This window comes from Dromiciops gliroides, chromosome 3, assembly GCF_019393635.1.
Source record: "Dromiciops gliroides isolate mDroGli1 chromosome 3, mDroGli1.pri, whole genome shotgun sequence".
Classification (NCBI taxonomy): domain Eukaryota; kingdom Metazoa; phylum Chordata; class Mammalia; order Microbiotheria; family Microbiotheriidae; genus Dromiciops; species Dromiciops gliroides.
The window spans coordinates 8,909,149-8,933,399 of record NC_057863.1 but is presented as its reverse complement, the minus strand read 5'-3'; the positions used below and the strand labels follow the sequence as shown (position 1 = coordinate 8,933,399).

Genomic DNA, 24,251 nt, shown 5'->3' with positions numbered 1-24,251 from the left:
CAAGGAAGTTGTGAATGAGGGAGAATAGAACTTTCAAATCAGAAGTGTCGCCGTCTGCTGCTGCTTTAAATGAAGTGCTTGGTTTTGCAAACCGTCTCTATACATTATGTGCAGAGACATGCACACTCACATCAGGGATACTTAGTGGCTTCTCATCCATCTGGCATCATGGGAGAGGGAGATGTTTGAAAGGAATGAATTTCCCTTTTTCACAAGCTTCTCCCCCAGCATGCTCCTCTCCTCTACTTTGGTCATTCAGAATAGGCCTTTTTCGAAAGCCTTGCTTCCTCACTAACATGTTGTTCCGTCCTGGACCTGCTATGTCTTAATGTTCCCATTGGCTCTCAAGGACTCTGAGCTCGGAGCATGATCCCACCTCTACTTGCTGGGGAAGGCGCCTCATACCTTAGTCTAAATCACCCTATTCACTGATATAACTTAACAAAGGCCATCATTATCAATTCCCTTTCTAACACTCTACTCCTGAGGGCCTCAGTCTCCCAGGTCTCAGGACACCTTTACACACTTAAAAGTGATTCAGTAGCCCTGCAGAACTTTGGCTTGCATAGGGTGTGTGTAACATTATTTAACAGATTAGAAATAAAATCATCTTAGTATTATTTTGAAAATAGTTTTGCTATTTCAGGTACCCTTAAAGGGTCTTAGGGACCCCTAGAGAGCATCATATAACATTTGGAGAAGAACTGCTCTAAAACGGAGTGTCCCCAAAGTTCAGCTTAAAGGCACTAAAGGTTAAAAGTACACTAAGACTGCTGGAACACTGTGTATGTACGTGTCCATGGGAACCACTGAGATGGAGTAGTCCTCTTTCTCCCTGTATTCACTATGTCCAGGATGCTGGTTTTTCCATTGTTCCATTTTTCTTTTTCTTTCTAACACGTCCTACTTCTGTACTAAGAATATTCCTATCACATGTGCTCTCCCATTAGTCAGTCAACACCCATTTATTAAGCACTTACTATATGCCATGCAGGATCTGGAATGAAATAGAAGTTTTCGAGGCAAGCCAGATCATCAGACTTTTAAAAGGAGCTTTCTCAACTTTGTGTACATTGTCTAGCATAGAAACTATAACCCTTAGAAATGAGACCATGGGTTAGAGCTTAAAAGCTACCTTAGAGGTCATCTAATCTAACTCCTTTCTTTTAAATATGAGGAAACTAAAGCCAAGAGAGGTTAGGTGATGTTTTCAAACCTCGGCTGAAGCATGAGAGTCTGCCCCAACCCCTTATTCTGTATCTCTCTGTTGCAACTGTGTTTCTTCTAAACACCATATTGTTGGACTGTAGTATCTAATCAGCTTTGCTGTCTGCTTCCATTTTATGGGTAAGTCCATCCCATTCACATTGACTGTTATAATTACTAACTGTGTATTTTTCTCAGTCCTAATTTTTCCCCTGTTCATCTTATTTTTTCTCTTTTTACCCTGTCCTTCCTCAAAAATCTGTTTCACTTCTGATCACTGCCTTCCTTTATCTGCCTCGATTTTATCAGCACCGCCTTTTCACTTATTCACTTCTCCTTCTTACCTGTAGGGTATGATCGATTTCTATACCCAACAGAGTAGATCTGTTATTCCCTCTTTGAGTCAACTCTGATGAGAGTAAGATTCAAGCATTGCCCACCCACCACCTCCTCTCCATATTAAAAGCTTTTTTTTGCATCATTTTTATGTGAGATAATTATCTTCATTCTTCTTCTCCTTTCCCCTTCTCCCAGTGCATTGCTCTTTTTCTCCCCTTAATTTTATTCTTTTGAAATCATCTCATACCCAAGCACTCTGTCTTTGTGCATACTAACTGACCTAATAATGATAAAATTCTTAGGAGTTATAATTACATTTTCCCATATAGGAATGTAAATATTTTAATTGTACCAAGTCCCTTATGATTTCTCTTTCTTATTTACATTTTTATGCTTTTCATGAGTCTTGTGCTTGAAAATCAAGTTTTCTATTCTTCTCTGGTCTTTTCATCAGGAATGCTTGAAATTCCCCAATTTTATTAAATGTCTATTTTCCCCCTTGAAGGATTATGGTCATTTTTCTGGGTAGGTCACTCTTAGTTGTAAACAGATCCTTTGTCTCCTGGAATGTCACATTCCAAGATGTCTTTAACGTCCATCTCTGAAATATAAGTTAAAGTAAATTCATCATTAACTGTCACTTTTGCTTTCAATGGGACCCCAGCCACCTACAAAAACCTTAACATCAATGCTTATCTATTTCAAGCATTAATGTGAATGTTCATGAACTCCCTCCATCAACACAGATTTCAAGAATTGTTTGATAGATCTTGTGTATTTTTGTGGTTGACATTGTTAACCTGGAAATTAAGGAAACAATCAATAAAGGAGAAATAAGGTCTTTAATCAGAGCAGAGGAGCTATAGCTCCGGGTATTGCAAAGCTTGGAAGCTAGGAATACCCAAAGAAGGGAATAGAGGACAGGGTTTTTAATGGGGTAACAGAACTAAACAGAACAAAAGGGAACCAAAAGATTGCTCCAGAGTGACATATAGCTAATTAATGTAAATGAACCTTTGACAAAAGAAATAATAGAACCGCTCCTAATTTAAGTATAGGCTTTACTGACTCTGAATAGAAGCTACTTAATGTAGGTGGACCCTTTTTACATAATAACATAAGGTCCTGGGAGTAAGGTGGGGAACATTGGGAGGGGATAAGTTGCTTGGGTGAAGGTCCATAAGTCCATCAAGAGTCTGGAAATGACAAAGACAGTCAGCCCCAGGCAATTCATTTGCTTGGGAAAGAGGGGACTGGGTGGGGAATCAGTTCTCAGTAAATTTTGTAGTTCTCAATATCTATCTGCTGCCACCAACCTAACCTGTTGAGGAGACCCTCCAAACTTATCTGGGCTCATTGGCCTATGAAAGATATCTAGTCCTTCAGGATTAGGATCTTGGGCCCTTAACAGAATCACTCTGGAGTTTGTGGGTTCCTAGCATTACCTTGGAAAGACCATGACCATTCTACTTTGCAAGGAGATATATTGGAAGTGAGCAAAGTTTGAGGGTTAATAGCAATATCTGTGAAAAATACTTTTCCAAGAAAAAAAAAAGTTTTCTTCTTTTCTGAGAGGAGAGAAGAAGCCTGTGTGGTTTTCTCAGGTGGCTTTGTCACTAGGTTTCTTTTCTCACTATATAACAATAGGTTTTTACCCTCTAGACATTTCAACAAGTATCTTACAATTCATAGAATCAGAGCAATTGAATGTAACTTACCAAGTTTCCTTCTTCCTGTTTTATATTAAAAAATTATCTTAAAGAAGTTCTTGGTGTCATACACAGCTTTTGGGCATCTGGTGACACCTGTAGGTCCTTTTTTTAGACTAACATTCTTAAATACATAAAACGAAATGCATAGGATTACCAAAGAGGCCAATAATATTGAAATACAGTTATCAACTTACTTTTAAAAAAATCAGGGTCCCCAGGTTAAGAACTGCTGCCTTAGAATTTAACAATCACAGTTTCCATAAATATCCTTAGAGGACAAAATGTTTCATCAATTAAGTAGTCAACAGGCATTTATTGAATACCTACTATGTGATAATCACTGTGGTAGGCTCTGGATCCAGTGGATGGTTATTGAATAACCAAGAAAGGAAGCAATGGTGCAAAAGAGGTGACATCTTGAAAAGGAATAGTTTGTGTCAGAATAGTTCCATTTATATTTTTGACTGTGTTTCTAAATTGGTGAATCAAGAAATTTTCTAGCTGTACTTTCACCTTGATTTCAGCCAAGCTTTTGATAAATTTCGAATTCTGTCCTTGTAGACAAAATGGAGAGATATGGGTTGGAAGATAGTTTGCAGTGACAAAATGACTGGATGATACTTGTGGCCATTAATGACTGTTGTTCACTGTTGACTTGGGAAGGAGCTTGTAGTGAAGTACCCCAGACATCTGTGTTTGTTCCTGGGGTGTTTAATGTTTCACCAGTGATGGAAAAAGTCATAGATTCCTGGCACTTAGTAAGTGCCTACTAAGCATTAGTAAATGCTTTTTTCATTCATATATTTGTTCATTGTCGGGATGCTTATCAAATTTGTGCCTGACACATTGCCAGGGTAGAGTTGGCATCCAGAAAACAGTTTTCAGTAGCCTAAGCTTGAAATAAAACAAATAAACCCAATTACCAAAGGGGACATATAAGTATCGTGACCTATATTGGAAAAACTTGCAGTGGGGCAGAGAGGGCCTGAATCTAATTAGTTCAAATTTCATGGGGTTAGATGTAAAATCTCACAGTTGGGTTAAAAACATCACATTTGTACTTAATACTATGGAGAAATTGTGTTTTCAGAACTGTGCATTGTAGGCCCTATAAGCTCAAGATGAGTCAGTGTCATGATACTGAAGCCAAATAGAAAATTAGCATTCTTAGGCTTCATGAAAAGGAGTTTGTGAATAGGGGGAAAGGGATACTGGTCCGCCGCAATATCTCACCTTGGGCATGAGATGGCAAGGGTTGATCTGATGACCTCAGAGGCCCCCCTCCAACTCCCAGATTCTATGATGTGTATGAAGCTCCTGCCTCTCCCTCCCTCCCTCCCCCCCACCTCTTTCTCTCTCTTAGAGTTCAGTATCTCAGTGAATGGGTCCCATGCCTGCACTGATGGGGATGCTTCATCCATCATATGAGTCACAGCCTTTCCACACCATCTCATTTTCTGTGATGCTTGCTCATGTTCTCCACCATAGGAAAGATCTACCTTAGGTCTTCCACTCAGTCTTTATATTTATGTCAACTGATGCCATCCTCTGTCTTTGTTTCTGGTTTCTGATCATCCATCTTAATGTTTCCCCACTTCTTACTCATCCATGTAAACATTTTGTTTTTCATGTCACTTCTTTTGAGTAGATCATTGCTGGAAATCTGTTTTCTGCTTACTCCCACTGCACACCTCTCCTTTGTCCTGTGGCTTTAATTCTCTGGTGATTATAGTGTTCAATTCTTTGACACCATGCTATATCAATGGAGGAATGTTTGTGTCAACAAGATGGTTTCTTAAAAGAAAATAATCCTAGTGGAGTAAATCCTGCAACATCCCCTCCAAATACATTATTTGTCAAAGATTTTCCATGCAAACAGGAAGCAACTTTTGGGGGATGAGAAGAAATGTGTGCTGTCTGCTTTTGGTTTATATGAGCTGAAAGATACTGAAAATTTTGAACTTTAAAATTCTTTTTTTTTTTTTATGTTTGAAATTCAATCTTTTTCCCCCTTGAAATTTAAGTGCTACACTGGGAGAAGCAGAGGCTGGATTCTCAGAGGTGAACCTGCTATTGTTTTTTAAGTTGAGAATGAAGCAGACGTTGTGCTGTTAAAGTGAAGAAATTTTTCCTCACAGTGAGGAAATTCCTATTCCCTGAAATGAAACTTGAACTTGAGAATCATCTTCATTCTTTGACTCTTTCTCTCTCCTAGGGTATGAGGTCTATTGACATGGCCGAGTTGGCTTCATGAAGTCAGGAAAAGCTTCCTGTCAGTTAGTTGTCTTATAGTGGAATGTGCTGCCCGGGAGGTCATGGTTTTCCCCTTCACTCTAGCTGACCCTTGGTTCTGGGAGGGATCCATCTCTCTGGTCAGAGGTGTCCCTGGCGTCCCTTGACATTCATTCTTAATTTCGTGCTCCTGCAGATGGGCTCCCAGAATACTGAGAACTTCCTTTCCTGGTGTTAATTTTCCTATGACCAATCTGAATTATGAACGACTTGTTGTTCTTCCCCTCATCAATATGATTTTATCAAAGACAGAGAAAAAGGAAATGAGTAACACAACCTGAAACAGGGAAATTGTGGCTGTTACAGTGTTTGACCCCCTACCCCAAACCCACCTCATTTCCATCCTTATTTCCTCAGGTGCTCTGTGGATTTCTGTGAAAGTCTGATGGAGAGAAATAGGGTCAAGTCTGTACACAGCTTGTCCTTTCACCTCTGACTTGCTCTCAAATAACCACAGTCAAGTGTAAAGTGGTTTAAGGGTTGGCAAGCTGAACTAAAGAGGAAGGCTCACGGAGAGCAGAGTTTTGTTGTTGCTGTTGTTGTTGTATTGTTGTTTTAACCCAGATCGCATCTAAAATAAAACCACAAAAGTAAATAAAAACCACTTCCCCTAAAACACAGTGATGGGACCTGAATTTACAGTATCACAGTTCTGGAGCCCACCTAGTCCAGTCTCCTCATTTTACAGAAGAAGATCCTGTGGTCAGAGAGGTAAAACCACATGCCCATCATCACATAAGTCTCCACAAAGAGGATGGCAAAACCCAAAATTATCTGTCAGATAACATTATCTTCTTCCTTCTTTGCTATCTCCTTGTAAATTCAACAAGATGTGATTAAACACCTACTATGTTCCAGGCACTAGGGTACAAGGGAAGGAACCAAAAAACCTGTGCCCTCACATTATTTTAGAGAGAAATGCTCCAACCTGCCCATGCAAGAGTAAACATGACCCAGATAGAAAAGGAAGTGACTTTTGTGGGACATGATGGAGCATCTAGAGCAGTTGGGAGGTGTGGGGACCAGTTTTTAATTGGGAAGTGTTAGCTAGGCGGCTCACTGCAATACTGGGCAAGGAAGGAGACCGGCAGCCTCCCCCCAAACAGAGCAGGATTTATTGAACAAGAACGAACTTTAAAAAACACAAACAGGATCAGGAGAATCAAGGGAAAGGAAATAAAATGGGGAAAGGGAAATTATACAACTTGAACAACACCCCTGCCCAGGAATCAGCTGATAACACACAGCAGTGTCCTGTCCCCTTCCAGCTTCAAGCTAGAATGGCGGAAATCCTCCCTTCTTCCCAGCAGACCCCAGACAGCCCCCAGCCAATGGGCTGGTCGCTCTGACAGTCACATGACTGCCCTCACTAGGCTTCCAATCATTATAATTTTGCCAGGCCCATGTAGGCATCAGCCAGTGGTGATGAGGTGAGGTGCCAGCACCATGGTAACGGCTACAACCAGTGGGTGGAGCCCCAAGCTATTTGCAGAGCCCCAGAGGCCAGTGCGCAAGCTGAGGTGTTTTATTTTTTTTTAATTCTAGCCAAAAGATGGGGTCATAAAAACTTCAAATAGCAATTAATTCTTTACATTGCACAGTGGTTAGAGCACCAGCCCTAGAGTTAGGATCTAAGTTCAAATCTGGCCTCAGACACTTAACCCCATGTATGACCCTTGGCAATTCACTCAACTCCATTTGCCTCAGTTTCCTCCTCTGTAAAATGGGCTGAAGAAAGCAACAGAAAAACATTCCAGGGGTTTTACCAAGAAACCCCCAAAAGGTTCATGAAAAGTGGGGTATCACTGCCACAGGCAGGAATCATGGGGGAGATGAGGAGCGCGGCCGGCTGTAGTCTCCTGGCGGTACCTGAACTCTACCTTAAAGGGAGGCTGGTGAGAAGGGAGAGTGTGACAGGACCCCGCGGAGCTGGCAAGTGCTGAAGAAAAGCAGGGTCCTTTTGGTTGTCCTTGTCCTCAGCGGCTGTTTCCTGGGCCCTCTCAGGACTTTAGATGTGTGGCTCTCAGTCATGCTGCTCCCCTTCCCTCTTCTCCCCTCCAAGGCACCTGGACTCAGTTTCCCTTATTGTGCTTTGGATTTTGTGATTGTTTTGTTCATCGGTTTGGTTTGTTTCTAGAAGACATTGTTTGGTTTTGTTCGGGACAGTCATTCTGTGTGATTGTTTCTCAAGGAAGGAGGCAGTTGCTTCTCTCCCAGCCTCCTGGTGAGGCTTTCTGTTTGTTGGGTTACTGCTATTGGTGGAACAGTCAGCACTCCTTTGAGGAAAGGTGCTAGGGAAAGACCAAGGAAATTCTAACCAAGAAATAGCCCCCAGGAGCCACTCAGGGAGTGTCCTGGAGGCTCTGAGCTGAGCTGTCTTCAGGCCTTAAGGGTGCAAGAGTGTGTGTGTGTGTGTGTGTGTGTGTGTGTGTGTGTGTGCACTTTAAAGGTATATGCACATCTGTATTATATTTTAACTCACATACAACATTATATAGACACATTTTTATATCACCTTTAATTCTCCATACATGCTCTTCTACCAGAAAACCATCTCTTAAAATAAAAATCTAGAAAAAACCCACAATTCAACAAAGCTGATGAATTCATCCGTGGCCCCTGACCTTCTTTGCAGTGCTCCACAGTCATAGTAGCCTGCCCCCCAACCCTGCCCATCACAGGGTAGGCAAAGGCCGTCCCCCTCTCTTTTCTTCTGGGCAGAGCCTGGTCCTTAGGATTCCCCAGGGTGACGTTGCCCATTACCCAGCCATGACCATTTTGTGAATTGCTTTCCTGCTTGTGTTTACCGGATCTTGCCTTAATTCTCATAAGTCCTCCCATGCTTTAGGAGCCATTGGAGAGTAATCCTTAGTCACCTTCACATAGGCATGCCGATTGTGTTTCTTACCCTTTGAGAGCCCCCATTTGATCATCTATAAAATGGGGACATTGCTACCTCAAACGCCTACTTAGAAGCTATAAGAAACTTCACATGACCCTCACCCAGTGTCCTGTTGGTCAGACACGTGTGTATCTTTTCCCTGGCTCTAGATTTTACTACTAGTTGGAGCCTGAGCAACTTGTCTTGGCTCAGTTTCCCCATCTGTAAAATGATCTCCTTTTTTAAAGTTGATCGTTGTTGGAAATGTTCTCTTACTCATCTCTGAATCACCCAATCCCTGTTTTACAAGTGACCTAAACAAGGCTCTGAACCCAGGGACTCTCCTGACACCAGTGGGGCCAGCCCTCTGTCCACTTTCTATTTCTGAAAGTAAAAGCATATACTGACTCTTCCCTCGGCCCAGCACTGCCTCCCCTTATCTTTACTTCATCCTCTTCTTGTGTCTTGTTTTCTCTTTTTTATGCAAATAAACCAGCAAGAACTGAAACTCACCTTAGCAGCAAGGGGTGACTACATGCATATGTGGTTTCTTGGTAGGTCACTGTACAAAGTTGAAGTCTGGTGCTAAGGCCCAGGACGGTGCTCAAGGGTATGTTGGGGCCAGTGTCTGTAAAATGTTGATTGGATTCCATTCAGAAACTCTTTCTTGAACTCCTTTGTTGGGCCCCGTGTTAGGCATTGGAGATGTAACCCCATTTGCTGACAGGGAGCTTATTCTCCTTTGATAGTAAACCCGTGCAGACAGGAGAATACATAATACATATCTGTCCATAGATGTGACATCAGGCCTGAAGGGGAATGCTTGATCAGTCAGATGCCAGAAGGCCTTGTGTCATGGCTAGCTCTGGTCCCCATGTTCACAAGCCCTATTTGCTCACATGCTTCTACTCAGCCTAGAGGCGGTGCCTGGTGGGATACTTAAACTTACCCATTCCTCTGCCCATTGTCATCCCCTGCTGGTTCATGGTACCCAGGGGGAATAACTTGCTGCTTGTCCCAGTTTACCAGAGACTGGGCCACATGAAATGCCCAGTCTATGGTACACGCTAAGTCAACAGCTGCCCTGGGTTGTCTGAGAGGATCCCAGGCTCTTTCTAGAAAATCAGGTTCTCTTTTCACTGTGCACTGATGGATCTCTGTGTGTAAATTTATGGAACTTGGATTGTGGACATCCTCTGGAACCTCCTTGGAACTGGGGTTTCCTGTGGTGCCTGGCCCCCTTTTATATTGGTTTGGGAAATCTAAACTGTTTGTTTCCTTCCTCTTCCAGGGTAGCCACCCAGGCCCTGGGGGCTCAGCTTCTGCCCCATCCTTCCGCCCAGAGGATGAACTAGAACACCTCACCAAGAAGATGCTGTATGACATGGAGAATCCTCCTTCTGATGAGTACTTTGGTGAGTGCTCCTTTAGGATGGATCACTAAAGCCCGTGTCCCTTGGCTTCCAATACTCTAACTCATGAGATCTGTCCAGAGGAATGTCACTTAATGTGCTGATAACTCTACAAACGTGGTAGTTGAGGCTGGGAGATGTTGAGTCACTTGCCCACCTACCTATGTCAGGTAGTTAAATTATGGAACTCAAGCCCTCTGGCTCCAGATCAATGAACACATATTTATTAAGCTCTTAGTACATGGCAGGAACTGTGTGGAGCACTGAGATGCAAAGAGAACAACAATCCCTGCCACGCTGGAGACTTCCAAGGCATATACAGAGTAGTTGAGTAATTGGAATGTCACCTTTGAGGAGAAAGCTCTTAGGCAGAATGATTTCACCTGGACGTTGCCTCCTCTGAGAGTGACAGAGTGGGAAAGATCAGAGATGGCTGGCAAAGCTACCGAAGGAAGACTTATGGCAGAAAGTGAGATTTGAGAAACCCTTAGAGAATGGATAGGATTAAATTGGCATAGGGTAGGTGAGAGAGGACCTTCCCAATGTGGGCAGGATGCTGATGGGGAAAGAGAAAGAGTAAGGGCATGTCACTAAAGGAGTCTCTCTGCTCCTTAGCCTCTGCTAAGAAAGGGAGACTGGATTAGTGAAAGGAGAGACATTTCTAGGGGCACATGAAGACTAGCCCCAGATGGGCAGGGCAGACACTTCATGATGCAGAGTTGAAAGGGATAAGATGGCCTGGTTCAAAGTTGGTGGCAGATAGTATGGGCATGATTGCCAAATTAGAGTCTGGCTGCTATGGAAAGTTCTGACCAATTGCCATGGGAACTGTAGCTCAGTAAACAGCTGTCAGCTAATTGACTTACATTTTATTGGTTTGCTTTCAACAAATTCAATTGCAATATATCAAAGGCTACCGTCAGGTGATAGAACAAAAACAAGGCTGAGAGGCAGACGCTCCATTGAGACTGTGTGACCACTGACATATCACCCATCCTCTTTTAGATTCGGTTCCCTCATCAGGCTTAATAGTTCCAATCATAACATGATGGGCATGAAAATACTTTGTAATGTCTCCTGCTAGGAACCTCCCAGATTTCAGCGAGCCAAGAAAAGCCCCATCCTCAGTCACTCTAACCACAGAGTTTGTTGAAAGCATAGATACCACAAGTAGAGTACAAGGATCATTCCTCCCCCTGCCATGTTCTGGGGGCTGATCTTTGACTTGAGAAAACAAAGTCACTTGCATATCTTCTTCCGGGAAGTCAACTCTACTCGGATATCTGCCAGACTGTATAAATCTGTAGCTTATAGGGGTATGAGTTTATAACCTGGTATAGACAAAAGAGGCAGAACCTTTTTGCAGATAACCAGGTACCTGTGAGTATATGCCAGTCATGGACAGGGTTGGCAAGAATTCCCATGAAATCATAGGCTCTCCAATTCTTAGGTTTCTCTGTCTACATGTGTACTCTTCCCCACCAGATGAAAGGACATGGTCTAAGAAGCTTCCATCATGCTACAGTGTCATATCAATGCAAGGTAGTGGTCCTAATAATTGTCATAATATTTATTTAATTTTTTTTTGGGGGGGGCAATGGGGGTTAAGTGACTTGCCCAGGGTCACACAGCTAGTAAGTGTCAAGTGTCTGAGGCTGGATTTGAACTCAGGTCCTCCTGAATCCAGGGGCAGTGCTCTATCCACTGCGCCACCTAGCTGGCCCAATTGTCATAATATTTAAAAGCATATAGCTAAGATAATGGCAACAAACTGACCAGCCTAAGCCTGTGATTCATTCTGATGATGAGGCTTTAGTTTAAAGAATCTAATTAACCTTTTTTGGACAGCTCTGAGGCATCCTGTTAAGTCATGGAAATATTTTATTGAAATAATTCCATTTGACCAGACTGGCTGGAGACAGGTCACTTATTCAAATCTTTTGCAACTTGTGAGTTCCAGATGAAAAGCCCAACCTTGTGATTCGATTTGGAGCTCTCTTCTACCCTCTTTTCTCTATCAAACATTGCTTGTCAATCTGCCATATCCCATGGGGCATCAGAGCCCTTGCTTGTCCTTATGCCTGTTTGGTGTGCTTCCATAGCCCTGGCATCTGATGAGGTTGATAGCCTTGAACAAGTCCTTTTATTCCCCCCACTCCTACCCTATGTTTCTTTACCTGTAAAATGGGAATCATAAGCCTCCAGTCCACCATCATTAACAAAGGCACAATAATTAATAAACAGATGCTTTTTGAGGCATGAATAGGATGTTCTGGGTATCTGTCTGCCAGGCACCCAGGGGGCAGCTTTTCTTTGCTGCTCGCCCTAAGTGTGTGTGTGCCTTCACTGTTGAGGACCACTAACATAAGCTGTAATAAATCACTCCTGCAGAAGCCTGACTCAAACTCTGGTGGAATGAACAAATTAATACTTCTCTACAGTCATGAGTGTTTATGTAATACTTTATGAATGTGACCTAATTTGCTGTTCATGATGTCCCTGAAAGGGAGGTGCTACTATTTCTCCTATTTTACAGATGAGAAAACTGAGGCAAAAAAAAGAGGTTAAGTGACTTACTTGGGGTGTCAGTTAGTACATATATGAGGCTGGATGTAAACTCAGGTGCTTCTGACTCCAAACCCTGCACTCTTATTTCCTGCATCACCCAGCTGCCAGACTAGCTAGGTCTCTGGACTTTGCATTCTAAAGATATAAATTCTTGACAGAGTTTTCAAAACAAAACAAAACAAAACAAAACAAAACAAAACAAAACAAAAAAACTACACACATAAAAAACCAAAAACAAACACCAACCCATCAAAATAAAACCTTGCTTCCATGGTGGGCCATTAGACTGTTGGTTCCTCCATGGATGGGAGTAGAAGAGGCTGGGCATGGCAGTGGGGCCAGCAGTCACTGTGAATCTCTTCTGGTACCCCATACAATGGATATCCATATGGGGAAAGTTGAGGGATTAGATCCAGGTGAGTCCTCCTGTCAGGGCTGTGACCTGAGGTTACTCTGGGTTCCTGCCTTGTGGGTAGGGCTTTCCTGCACTGGTGGCAATGTAAGGTTTCCTGTGACCGTTAGCCTCTTGATCACTCTGTGATAGATAGATAGATGAATGGATGGATGGATGGATGGATGGATGGATGGATGGATGGATGGATGGATGGATGGATGGATGGATGGATGGGTGGGTGGGTGGGTGGATGGATGGATGGATGGATGGATGGATGGATGGATGGATGGATGGATGGATGGATGGATGGATGGATGGATGGATGGATGGATGGGTGGATGGATGGATGGATGGGTGGATAGGTGGATGGATGGATGGATGGATGGATGGATGGGTGGATGGATGGATGGATGGGTGGATAGGTGGATAGGTGGATAGACAGATAAAGTAGTGCTTCTCTTTTGTAACATATAGGATATAGATCTTACTTTTCCTCACATTTCCCTTCATAATTAGGAATTCCATCATCACATAGTTTTGCCCATGTTTTCATTATCTATGATTTATTAGTGTCACAGAAGCCAGGGATTAACTAGAGATAGATACACATATAAATTAAGGTAGAGAACCAAACCTCTTCTTAAATGTTAGGAATTTTTTTAACTGGGGGGCTCAGAGTGGTTGTGATTTTATTGTTTTGTTTTGTTTTGTTTTGTTTTTGCTGAGGCAATGGGGGTTAAGTGACTTGCCCAGGGTCACACAGCTAGTAAGTGTAAGATGTCTGAGGCTGGATTTGAACTCAGGTCCTCCTGACTCCAGGGCTGGTGCTCTATCCACTGCACCACCTGGCTGCCTCAGAGATTTTATTCTTAATTGTGCATCTCTTATAAACTTCTAAAAGCAACCCAAGAGGAAATCAAATAAACCTCTGGGGGCATATCCATGCCTCTAGACTGAAAAGGATCTAATTATCAGAGCAAGGCCTTATATATGTCAATATGAGATGCTTTTAAAATAAATATAAAGTTATTACAAGGCTTTAGGCAGTGTCTAGGAACTGGAGGGTGAGGAAAGTCGTCTTGTAGGAAGTAGCATTTGAGGAAAGCTTAGAGAATTGGTTTTGTTCGTTTCTGTGTTTTTGAGAGGGGCAGGAGAGGGGGGGAAATTCATTCTAGGCAGGTAGGAAAGCTTTTGAAAGGTGCAACAACAGGTGATCTTGATTGGTGTAGGAATAAATGTTTCGAAATTCTGCCATTGGTCAGGCAAGTGGAGAGGGAAAGATTGGAGTCTTGACTCAGCCACTGTCATGTCCCAGAAAAGGAAGTTCAATTTCATTCCTGCTTAATTATGTCTGAGCTAGCTCTCAACACCTCAGGAATTTGTCATCAAATACCACAAATGTAAGCGTGTGTTTGTGTGTGTGTGTGTGTGTGTGTGCGTGCGTGTACATTTTTTTTCTGATAAGACACATGTGAAAGGCCATCTTACCTACACGCTATTTGGGCAACTGGCCTGTTTTCCTATGAAGAGGGAGTATAGAAAACTGTATCAGATGGGCGCCTCTCTCTTTCCAACCTTCCTTAGCCATTATTAGTTCTGTCCAGTTTATCGTCATGTGATGGGAGATGCATCCATTCCCTAGCACAGTGACTTTAGAGAGAATGGGCCAATTCTTCCAGCCAAACACCAGCCATGACCTCTGACTGGAGCTTTCAGGTCTGTTTTTCAGCCCAACAGTGGCCCTTCTGAACATGGAACAAGCACAATTGAAAGGGAGAGACAGAAGAGAAGTTAGAAAGTGAAAGCAGTCAGTTGGTCTTCGAGCAGAAATCCATAGGCAATGAGGCTGCCTGCCTGTCTGAATCCCTGAACAACGTGTTTCCATGGGCAACTGTTAACATGGGTCTGTGCAGGAGCACTCTCTCCCACCAAGCCATGGAATTATTTGAGGAGCGGAAGAAGCAGTAAGAGAAGAGATCACTGATGGAGACTAGGGCAAGTGTCAGGGCTTGGAGGAAAAAAGAGAGGTTTGGAAATTGAATGCCAAAATAAATGGTGTGGAGACTCACAATGTGGTAGGACTAGCCAATGGGATTTTTTTTTATTTTACATGTGTATGTGTGTGTGTGTGTGTGTGTGTGTGTTACTTGGTTGGTTGGGGGAAGCTGGCTGTCTCCTGCATACCTTCTAATTTTTGGTTACTACGAAAGAAGATTACATTTAGCTCTCACTGTCCTTGAAGCACACTTACTTTCCGCTTTTTTTTTTTTTTTTAGTGAGGCAATTGGGGTTAAGTGACTTGCCTAGGGTCACACAGCTAGTAAGTGTCAAGTGTCTGAGGCTGGATTTGAGCTCAGGTCCTCCTGAATCCAGGGCGGGTGCTCTATCCACTGCACCACCTAGCTGCCCCAGCACACTTACTTTCAAACCTTCTGCTTATTAGCAAAGAAGCCCAGTGCTTCTGAGTGGTTCCCTCTTATTCATTTAAAAAGGAAACATTCCTGATGTGTAGCAGCCTTGCAGGCTGTGAGGTTAAACAGTTCTGGAGATAGGCATGGGATCCATCAGCCATCCTGCAGAGGGAGGCTATGCTAGACCTCACTATGGACTTCTTCATTTTGTGTTTGGGGTCCCTTTTATTCTTCTCTTCTGTCTTTAAATTACACCTACCACATCTAAAGTCTATGTAGAAAATTATTTAATGATCTGCAGTGATTTTAAAGGGGTCCTTCACAAATATTCATCATTAGGAATAATTTGACCTTCAGCCTTTGGATTTTCAGACTTCTCTGATTTCAGTATTATTATGTCCTGCTGAGTGGTACCAAATGAGGACCCCACTTTCCCTCATACCCTCCCCTCCACCCCCACCATGAGTCTAGAGCCTTCTCTGGGCAGTGCTAGAGAGAGACCAACCAGAAGCCAAGTCTGACATCCTTGTTTTTAGAGGTCCTTCAAACCTACTTGGTTCACAGCATTTGTAATGCAAAGGGAAGGGTATGATGAAGAAGTGACAGTAGACTAGTGAAATGAGATCTGGGCTCTAGGGGTTAATTTCCAATTCAGCTGTTGTTTTTGTTGTTCTTCTAGTATTGTGAATAAACAATTACCCATGTTATTTGTCTCATAAAATGCAACCATTTCAAAGGCAAGCTTTAGACCACCTTTTTTGTCTTCCAAATGCCTAGCTCTGGGCTTGTTATATTCTAGGCATCTATTAAATGTTTATTGAGTAGACCATAGTTATTTTTGTTATGTTCCCCTTGCCACCAAGTGGGTATTCTTTTGTGCCCTTTGTTTGGTATGTGGTAGAAAGAATGTCTTTTGGGGCATTTGCTTTGACCAAATTACTCTGGGGTCCCTTCCACCTTTCAAATTCTATTGTTCTGTCATTCTGAGGAAGAAAGACAGTTTAGCTGCTCCAATTAATCCTTTGAATGCATATGATGGTGTTGATAGCATTCCGCACCCAATGTCTCCCACTTCTCCAATAAAAAGAGAAAGGTTCCCTAGGATCTGAAACAGAACCTTGGATAGCATCTCTTCCACACCTTCCTTTTACTGGGAGGGCTCTGAGGCTAGAGAGAGAAAAGGAGTTGCCCACCATGGGATAGCTAGGGTTCAAGTTCAGGTCCATGATTGTCATGGTCAGCTCACTTTCCCTTGTTGTGGGCTTTAGTTCCTCATCTGGCCTTCTGGGCCAAGGTTGATGATTGAAAATTTAAAAGTGTGTGTGTGGGGGGCAGCTAGGTGACACAGTGGATAAAGCACCAGCCCTGAATTCAGGAGGACCTGAGTTCAAATCTGAATTCAGACACTTGACACTTACTAGCTGTGTGACCCCGGGCAAGTCACTTAACCCTCATTGTCCCACCCCACAAAAAATAAATAATTAAATTTTTGAAAAAAAAAATTTTAAGTGTTCACTTTCAATTTAGTGCCTTCCCTGTTTCACTTTTGTAAACTTTGTGCAACAGGATCTTCCTTCATTTTGTGTCAGTTCATACCAGTCTTCCCATATTTCTCTGAATGCCTCATATTGGTCCTTTCTTATCGATGATGATGTCCTATTAGACTTTCCTATCATGTATTGTTCTGCCATTCCCTAAGGGACATCAGTCCCTGATTGGTCACTGACAGTGACCCAAGTCAGTGAGGAAGTGAGCAACTGAATGCTCTTGGGCCTTGGCTTCATAATTGGTTACAAAGTAGCAAAATAGGATTGTTTTGAAAAGTGATGGAAGAGCCCCAGCTGGGAGGGGCTGCGTGATTCCTCCTGCACTTCCCAATTGGGAAAAGAAAAGGACTTTACAAGCCAACCATGCTTTGGATACCAATGGGGGCATAACTCCAGGTGGGGCCAGAGCAGCAGGTACAGCTGGAACTTCAAGCAATAAAGAAAATGTCCTAATTAATTAAAAATCCCAAACCCACAATGGAAGACAAAAATTGAAAAATGAATGGCCTGCAGGAGAGGAGACATTGATCAGAAACAAATTCTTTTTGCAGTGTTTGCTACAAGATGTTCGTGGGTCTCAAAGGAGGGTTGCCTTTAGCTTGATACAAATCTGTTTTCCTTCCTTCCTTCCTTCCTTCCTTCCTTCCTTCCTTCCTTCCTTCCTTCCTTCCTTCCTTCCTTCCTTCCTTCCTTCCTTCCTTCCTTCCTTCCTTCCTTCCTTCCTTCCTTCCTTCCTTCCTTCCTTCCCTCTTTTTTTCTGTCTCACCCTGTGTCTGAATCTCTTCATCTGAAGTGTCTGTCTTTCTCTGTATCTTCATGTCTCTCTGTCTGTCTGTCTGTCCTATCATGTGCTGGTAAAGGCATGTTTACCCAGGGCAGTATATATTTACAGGGTTTAATAAATAAATATTTCTCTATTTTTTTTTACTTTGTTTATCCATTTTTAGTACACATTAATGTTTGATTAAATAACTTTTTATAGTGTGTTCTTTGCCACTGGATTAGCCTTCCCTCCTGCTCTGTTAGCATTAACACAGCATTTTCCAAACGCAGAACCTGGTAGAAGGCAGAAAGGGGAGGGGGTGCTGTAGTGCTCTTTGTGTTCTGGGACAAGCCTCCAGGCACAATGATTGCTGAGCCTTAGGCTATGAATACAGGCAGCTGGGGGGCAGTAGTCCCCTACCTGCTTGAGAAGGTGAGCTCCATCCTTAATGGAGGACAGGGGCCAGAAAGGGGCAGTTCTTTGGGGGATGGGGGTGGAGTTGCTATTTTTGTGAACTCAGCCCTAGATCCATTTTATCAAGTGATGATTCATGTGCCGGTCAGAACAGAACTCTACAAACAGCACCTTTGGAGAAGGACTTTCCAGTTCGTGTGCATGTGTTCTCCTGAGTCATAGCTCCCTCATTTTCAGCTACAAGTCAACCCCACAGAACTGAGGTTGTTGCTTTTTTTTCCTTCTTCACCAATAAGATGGTGAGTTTTATATTCTCTGAAGTTGCCATTGGTGTTGAGTGGACAGCCAAGATGGCAGCCAGAGACTGTGATGGTAGCTGGGAACAATCAGTCACCTTTCTGCTCTACAACAATGATCCTTATTTTAGATGGGAAGTCATCCAATACCTCTGTGTGTGTGTGTGTGTATACTGTTAACAGAGCATCCTCATGAGGATGTGAAGCCTGTAAAGTGGCCCCCTGTGCATTGGGATAGGACCAGACTGGAGTGGTCATTTTATTGGAGTAGGAGACTCCCTCTGCCAATGCAGTGAAGCATCTGCTTTGAGATTCCGGACTACAGTCCCCTAGATGACTGAGAAGTGAATCACTCACCCAGGGTCACTCAGGCAGTATGGGCAGGACATGAGACTTCCTGCCGGGTCTTCCTGCCATGAAGGGTAGTTCTGTATCACATGAGATAATGGATGTAAACACTTTGGAAACCTTAAAGATCTTTCTAAATGTGAGCTATTAACATTTTTGGTTATCATCCTTATTACATTGTTATCCTTGTATCTACTTCCTTTGAATTTCTGCCTCACTGTAGCCCTAATGGACATGAAGAAACTGTCCCATGCAGGACTGGCTGGTAGCCACGGGTGCCAGGGCTCTTTGATTGGCCATCTCATTGGCACGGAGGCTGTTCAGCCAACAATAAGGATGTAATAATAGGAGAGTGTCTGGCGATTATGTTCCCAAGAGGAAGCTTCCATATTTGTTAGGAACATCCTGAGGCAGCGACTCCTGTTCTCAAGAGCTGTCTTTTGTTCATCTCGGGGAGGGGGGCACCCCTACACTGTGTCTGCTTTTATTCCTTTTCCCTCTTTCTTCACAATGAAAAGGAAATACACCCAAATACAGAGCCTTGCCCATTTTTAAAAGCATTTTCTCTCAATCAAATTCCAACTTTACATCTCCTGTTCACTGAAGTTGAAAATTACTCTGGCTGACTAGTAGGTCATTTCTCCCCCAGGTGAGAGTTTGGGAAACCATCTCAGCTGATGGTCTATACCAGGTTAGGGGTAACCAAGGGGCCTCAGACCCAATGGGTAGTAAGGGAGATGTCTACACCAAGCATGTGAAGACTTCCCCTGGTGGAATAGGCGGATGAGAACAGTTTATTCCAATGGTCATGTAGGCAGCTGAAGTGAGTGCTGTGGAGAGCTTAGAACTTGGTTAGACATGGAAGATGCCGAGGTTATTCATTGCATCCCAGGACATTCCCAGTCTTCTCGACTTCTGTCTTGTCTCAGAGAGAGTGAGGCTGATAACTTTGTTCAAGTTGGCCTCGCTTAAATCCAATTCATGAACAAGTCAAGGCATCACCTGTGATGCCATTGGTCCTCTTTGAAAATAAAAGACAAAAATCAAGGTCATTCCTTCTGCCATCTTATAATGTCATAACATGAAACAGGAAGCATTATGTCCCCAAGTTTCTTGGGATTTATTCCTCTCCCTTTTCAGTGGCCCCTTGCTCTTTTCTAGTTGATTATAATTGAAGGTGAGGTATTCCTTACACTTTGTGCCAAGCTTATGGAAATCCTCTGTGCCCTTCCCCCACCCTCACGTGGATATCAACAAAATCCTGTGATATTATCTATCACCTCCCTTCACCCCTCATTGTCAATGTCTTTGCTATGAGAGTATGTTACACTCACATGACATAGATAGATGGACAGGTCTTGTATACCCCCCCCCCCATATTCTATACTCCATTGTCATGTGACGTGCTTGAGGTCAGATACCATGTTTTTGCTTTCTTTGTACTGCCAATGTTTAGGACCATATCAGATACAGAGTGTTTAATAAATGCTGGTTAGAAGTGACTGATCTTGATTTTGGCTTTGTCTGACCCTATGAATCCTATGTCCAGGATTATCTTGAGGCAGCTCTGACTTCCCAACCATAAAATGTATGTCGATTTAGACTTTACCAAAGTCTTACCATTAATCCCCCCCTGAGTGCATCATAAGGCAGCCAATTTTTCATAAGGATGTTACATGTGTGAGTATCTCCCCCCTCTTCATTTGTATCTAGAAAGCATTTCAAGGCATTATCTTTATTCTTGGCAAAACTTGGTAGCCTGGGATGCTACCAAGACAGTTTATTTCAATTCAACAACTAATTATTAAGCACTTCCCCAGTCAAGATCCTGGGGATATTAAGATGAATAAATTGGATTACCCTAGCTCAGTAGGAATTATCACTTTTTTGAGGGAGAACCTATGTCCACAGAGAAGTATAATATAATGTTTCATTCCATTTGGGGGGGGGGCACATTTATTCATCTCCTTTCATCGCTTACTATTTGCAAGTCATTGTGCAATGTGGAGCTTGGGAATGAGAAGACAAAAATGGAAGCTCTCTAGTTCCCAAGGACTTTATGTTCCAGTATGGAGAGAACATGATAAGGTTTAATAAAAGATACAAGCCAAGTACCTTAAGGCAGATCATATGTCTAACCACAGGAGATTGGTTGGAGTGTGTGCATTTGCACGTGTGTGTGTATATGTGTGTGGGGGGAGTGTTGGAGAGGGGTGATTAGGTGAAGGGAATGTTTCACAGAGGAGATAATGTGGAAGCTGGCTCTTGGAGGAATAAAAAAGGATTTCAACATTGAGAAGGGATCAGGGAGACCATGCTAATCATCATTGACAGCCATCATGGAGGTAGGAGAATGAAGGATCAAAAGATTGCATCCAGAACAGAATTTAGAGACCCATTATTTTACAGGCGACTCCTGAGGCACAAAGGAGTCAAACTACTTGACCAAGGACACACAACTAGTAAGTGCTGGAAGCAGCACTTGAACTCAGGGCTTTCCTGGTTCCAAGTCTAGTGTCCTATCTGTTATGCTATTCACTCAAGTATAAGACCATGGAAGAGGTAATACTAGTGTTCTAATCATTCTGTCTGTCCTAGCCTCAATTTGTAAATGTGTATAATGGCTTACAAGGGTTTTTTTTTTTTGGTTTTGTTTTTTATCCAGCTCTTAATATTCTATGAGTTTTGTATTCTTACTTTAACATGTATCCAAACATACATATATGTATGTGTGTGTGTGTATATATATATACATACATAAATACACACACAAAAATGTATATACATACACACATATATTTGGAGTACCTCAGCTTAGAGGTTTATACCTTTGCAATGTAAATGGACAAATTTTTAAAATGCCTCTCATGCAGAGTTGGAGTGTTCTTTACCAGAAACTCTTACCTTCCCAGGCGTTATGAGTTTTGGTCCTTGACTCTATGGCTGCTGCCTTTAGTGTTAGCTAATAAACATAAAATAATATGGCATCGTCTGCTGTGGTACACCATCAGGATGCATCTTAGCATCAGTGCTGTTGGCCGTCTGTGTAAATCACAAGTTGTATTTTCTTGAGTTAATACAGTTGCTAAATATTTTTAATGTATACCCTGATGACACTTGGCACATCTAAGGGATATTAATATAACGTAACCATTAATTCCATCATGCTGTACATTATAGATAATTTGATGCTATTATCAAAATGGATAATTCCCCCTATTAATATGTTTTCCTCCACTGTTGTAGCCAGTCTGTCGCCACCAACCTATGTGCGGCCTCGCAGACACGTGCATGTCAAAACAGATTTCTCTCATTCTCCCACCTCAGCTCTTGTCTCTCTTTGAGTCAGCATTCGGTGTTTACTTGCGGTGATCTGTGAATATTTGGGATGGCAAAGGATGAGAAACAACAAAATTGTTTTTTACTTCATTGCGTATGAGAAAGCCCCACATATTTTTCTAACCTGCTGAGCCAACGACTTGGCCTTTTTTTCATGTGGACCCGATCAAGAAATAATTTGAAAGAAAGAGAGAGAAACTTTTGAGTCAGCCCGTGCAGAATGAATCATAGACCATTTTCTCATCGGAGATGGGAACTGAGATGCGGCTTTACCTCCCTGTCAGCATAACCACCTTGTAGCCCTTCTAAGCTGCACAGAGCGGGGCCCATTGAGCTTTCTTGCAATAGGGAAGCCTCCACTAGTATGGCCCAGAAGACCTTTTCTCAATCTTTGGGAAGGATCTTGGTCTCTTTTCCCATTGGAATGAAGCTTTCCATTGAAGAACACTAGCTCTTATAAGTCCAGGGAAAGGTATCCTTTTTTTTTTTTTTTTTTTTTTTTTTTTAGGCAATGGGGGTTAAGTGACTTGCCCAGGGTCACACAGCTAGTAAGTGTCAAGTGTCTGAGGCCGGATTTGAACTCAGGTACTCCTGAATCCAGGGCCGGTGCTTTAACCACTGCGCCATCTAGCTGCCCCTAAAGGTATCCTTTTGAGAGAGGAGCTGAAGTTGGTTAGCAAGGCAAGCCAGAGATTTACAGGGTTACAGTTTAAGAGGTAAAGTATTTCAGGAAATGGGAAATAGTCATTGAAAAGACCTGCAGATTAGAGATGAATCAGTCTCATATTAGTTGGCCAGTGGCAATGCATGGAACACTTTTGGCTCTTGTAGCCTAGCAGGCCCAGGCCTGGAGTGAATGAGGGTGTCTGGGAAACAGGATGGAGTCTGGCCAGTGGGGAGGTATGCCTTCTGTGAATGGAGTTTCCTGAATCCTTTTAGCTGCTTTCATTTTTCATGGCTTAGTTTAGGTGTTACCTTCTCCACGAAGCCTTCCAGCTGTGAAATGGGTTATAGTTTATATTTTAAAAACTGATTAAAATATATAGGAAAAAGAGCTATCCCTTTATTGACAATGGGTCAAAGGATACGAACAGATATTTCTCAAGGGGCAAAACTCAGGCTATCTATCATCATATAAAAAAAAGTTTCATTGTTCATTAGAAAGAGGCAAAGCAATTTTGAGATTCAACCTCATACCTGTCAGTGACAACAAATGAAACATGATACATGTTGAAGCAACTGTGGAAAAACAGGCATATTAGCATACCATTGGTAGATCTAGAACTGGGCATAAACATTCTGAAAAGCAGTTGGGAATGGTCACAAAAAGTTGCTCAAGAGTATGGGCCCTTTAAGCTGGCTAGACCACCGCTCAGGGCTCTACACAAAAGAGACCAAAGAAGGAAGAAAAAGCTCTTTCTATACAAAAATATTTATAGCATCTCTTTTATTTGTGGTGGAAAGAAATTGGAAACCAAGGGGATGCCCAAGAGAACAGCTGAATAGTTTGTGATATGAATCTGATGGAACACGGCTGTGATCTAATGAATGAAAAAAATGATTTCAAAAAGACATGGAAAGACTTGTCTGAACTGATTCAGAGGGAAGCAGGCAGAATGAGAATAACTTATAACATCCAAAGTATAAAATTTAACAGTTTTGAGGATTGTTAGAAACTGATGAAGAAAGGAGAATGATGGAGATGATGACAACAATAATATAAAGTCAGACAACTTTGAAAACTGAAATAACTGTGATCAATATAACAACCACCCATGATTCCAGAGGATGGATGATGAAACATGCAAGATATTGCAGAGGTGACAGATTTCGAGTGTGGAATGAAACATATTTTTTGTATATAGCCATTGGAGAGATTTATTTTGCTTTACTATTCATGTTTGTTACAAGATTTTTTTTTCTTTTCCCAGTGGGATGGAGATAGGAGGGAGAGAACATAGATTCCTGTTCATTTGTTTAAGAAAAAAAAAAAACCAAATAGAGGTGAGATAAGGAGAGGAAGTAATGAAGATGTTCAGTGTTGACTGAACTTTCAGATGAAGTCAATATAGTCTTCCTTTTACTTCTGTCTTGTCTTTTCCCTTTCCTTTCCTTTCCTTCCCTTTCTTTCCTTTCCTTTCCTTTCCTTTCCTTTCCTTTCCTTTCCTTTCCTTTCCTTTCCTTTCCTTTCCTTTCCTTTCCTTTCCTTTCCTTTCCTTTCCTTTCCTTTCCTTTCCTTTCCTTTCCTTTCCTTTCCTTTCCTTTCCTTTCCTTTCCTTTCCTTTCCTTTCCTTTCCTTTCCTTTCCTTTCCTTTCCTTTCCTTTCCTT

The 24,251-nt window shown here is 42.3% G+C and overlaps 1 protein-coding gene across 1 annotated transcript in view; it reads left to right on the top strand.

The window, feature by feature from the left end:
• Positions 1 to 24,251, top strand: part of LOC122745349 (LIM domain containing preferred translocation partner in lipoma) — a 684,962-nt gene that overhangs the window by 520,399 nt on the left and 140,312 nt on the right. Inside the window, exon 9 of the mRNA XM_043990587.1 lies at positions 9,722 to 9,845. Within this exon, the coding sequence (XP_043846522.1) occupies positions 9,722 to 9,845 (124 nt within the window). The remainder of the gene's footprint in view (positions 1 to 9,721; positions 9,846 to 24,251) is intronic.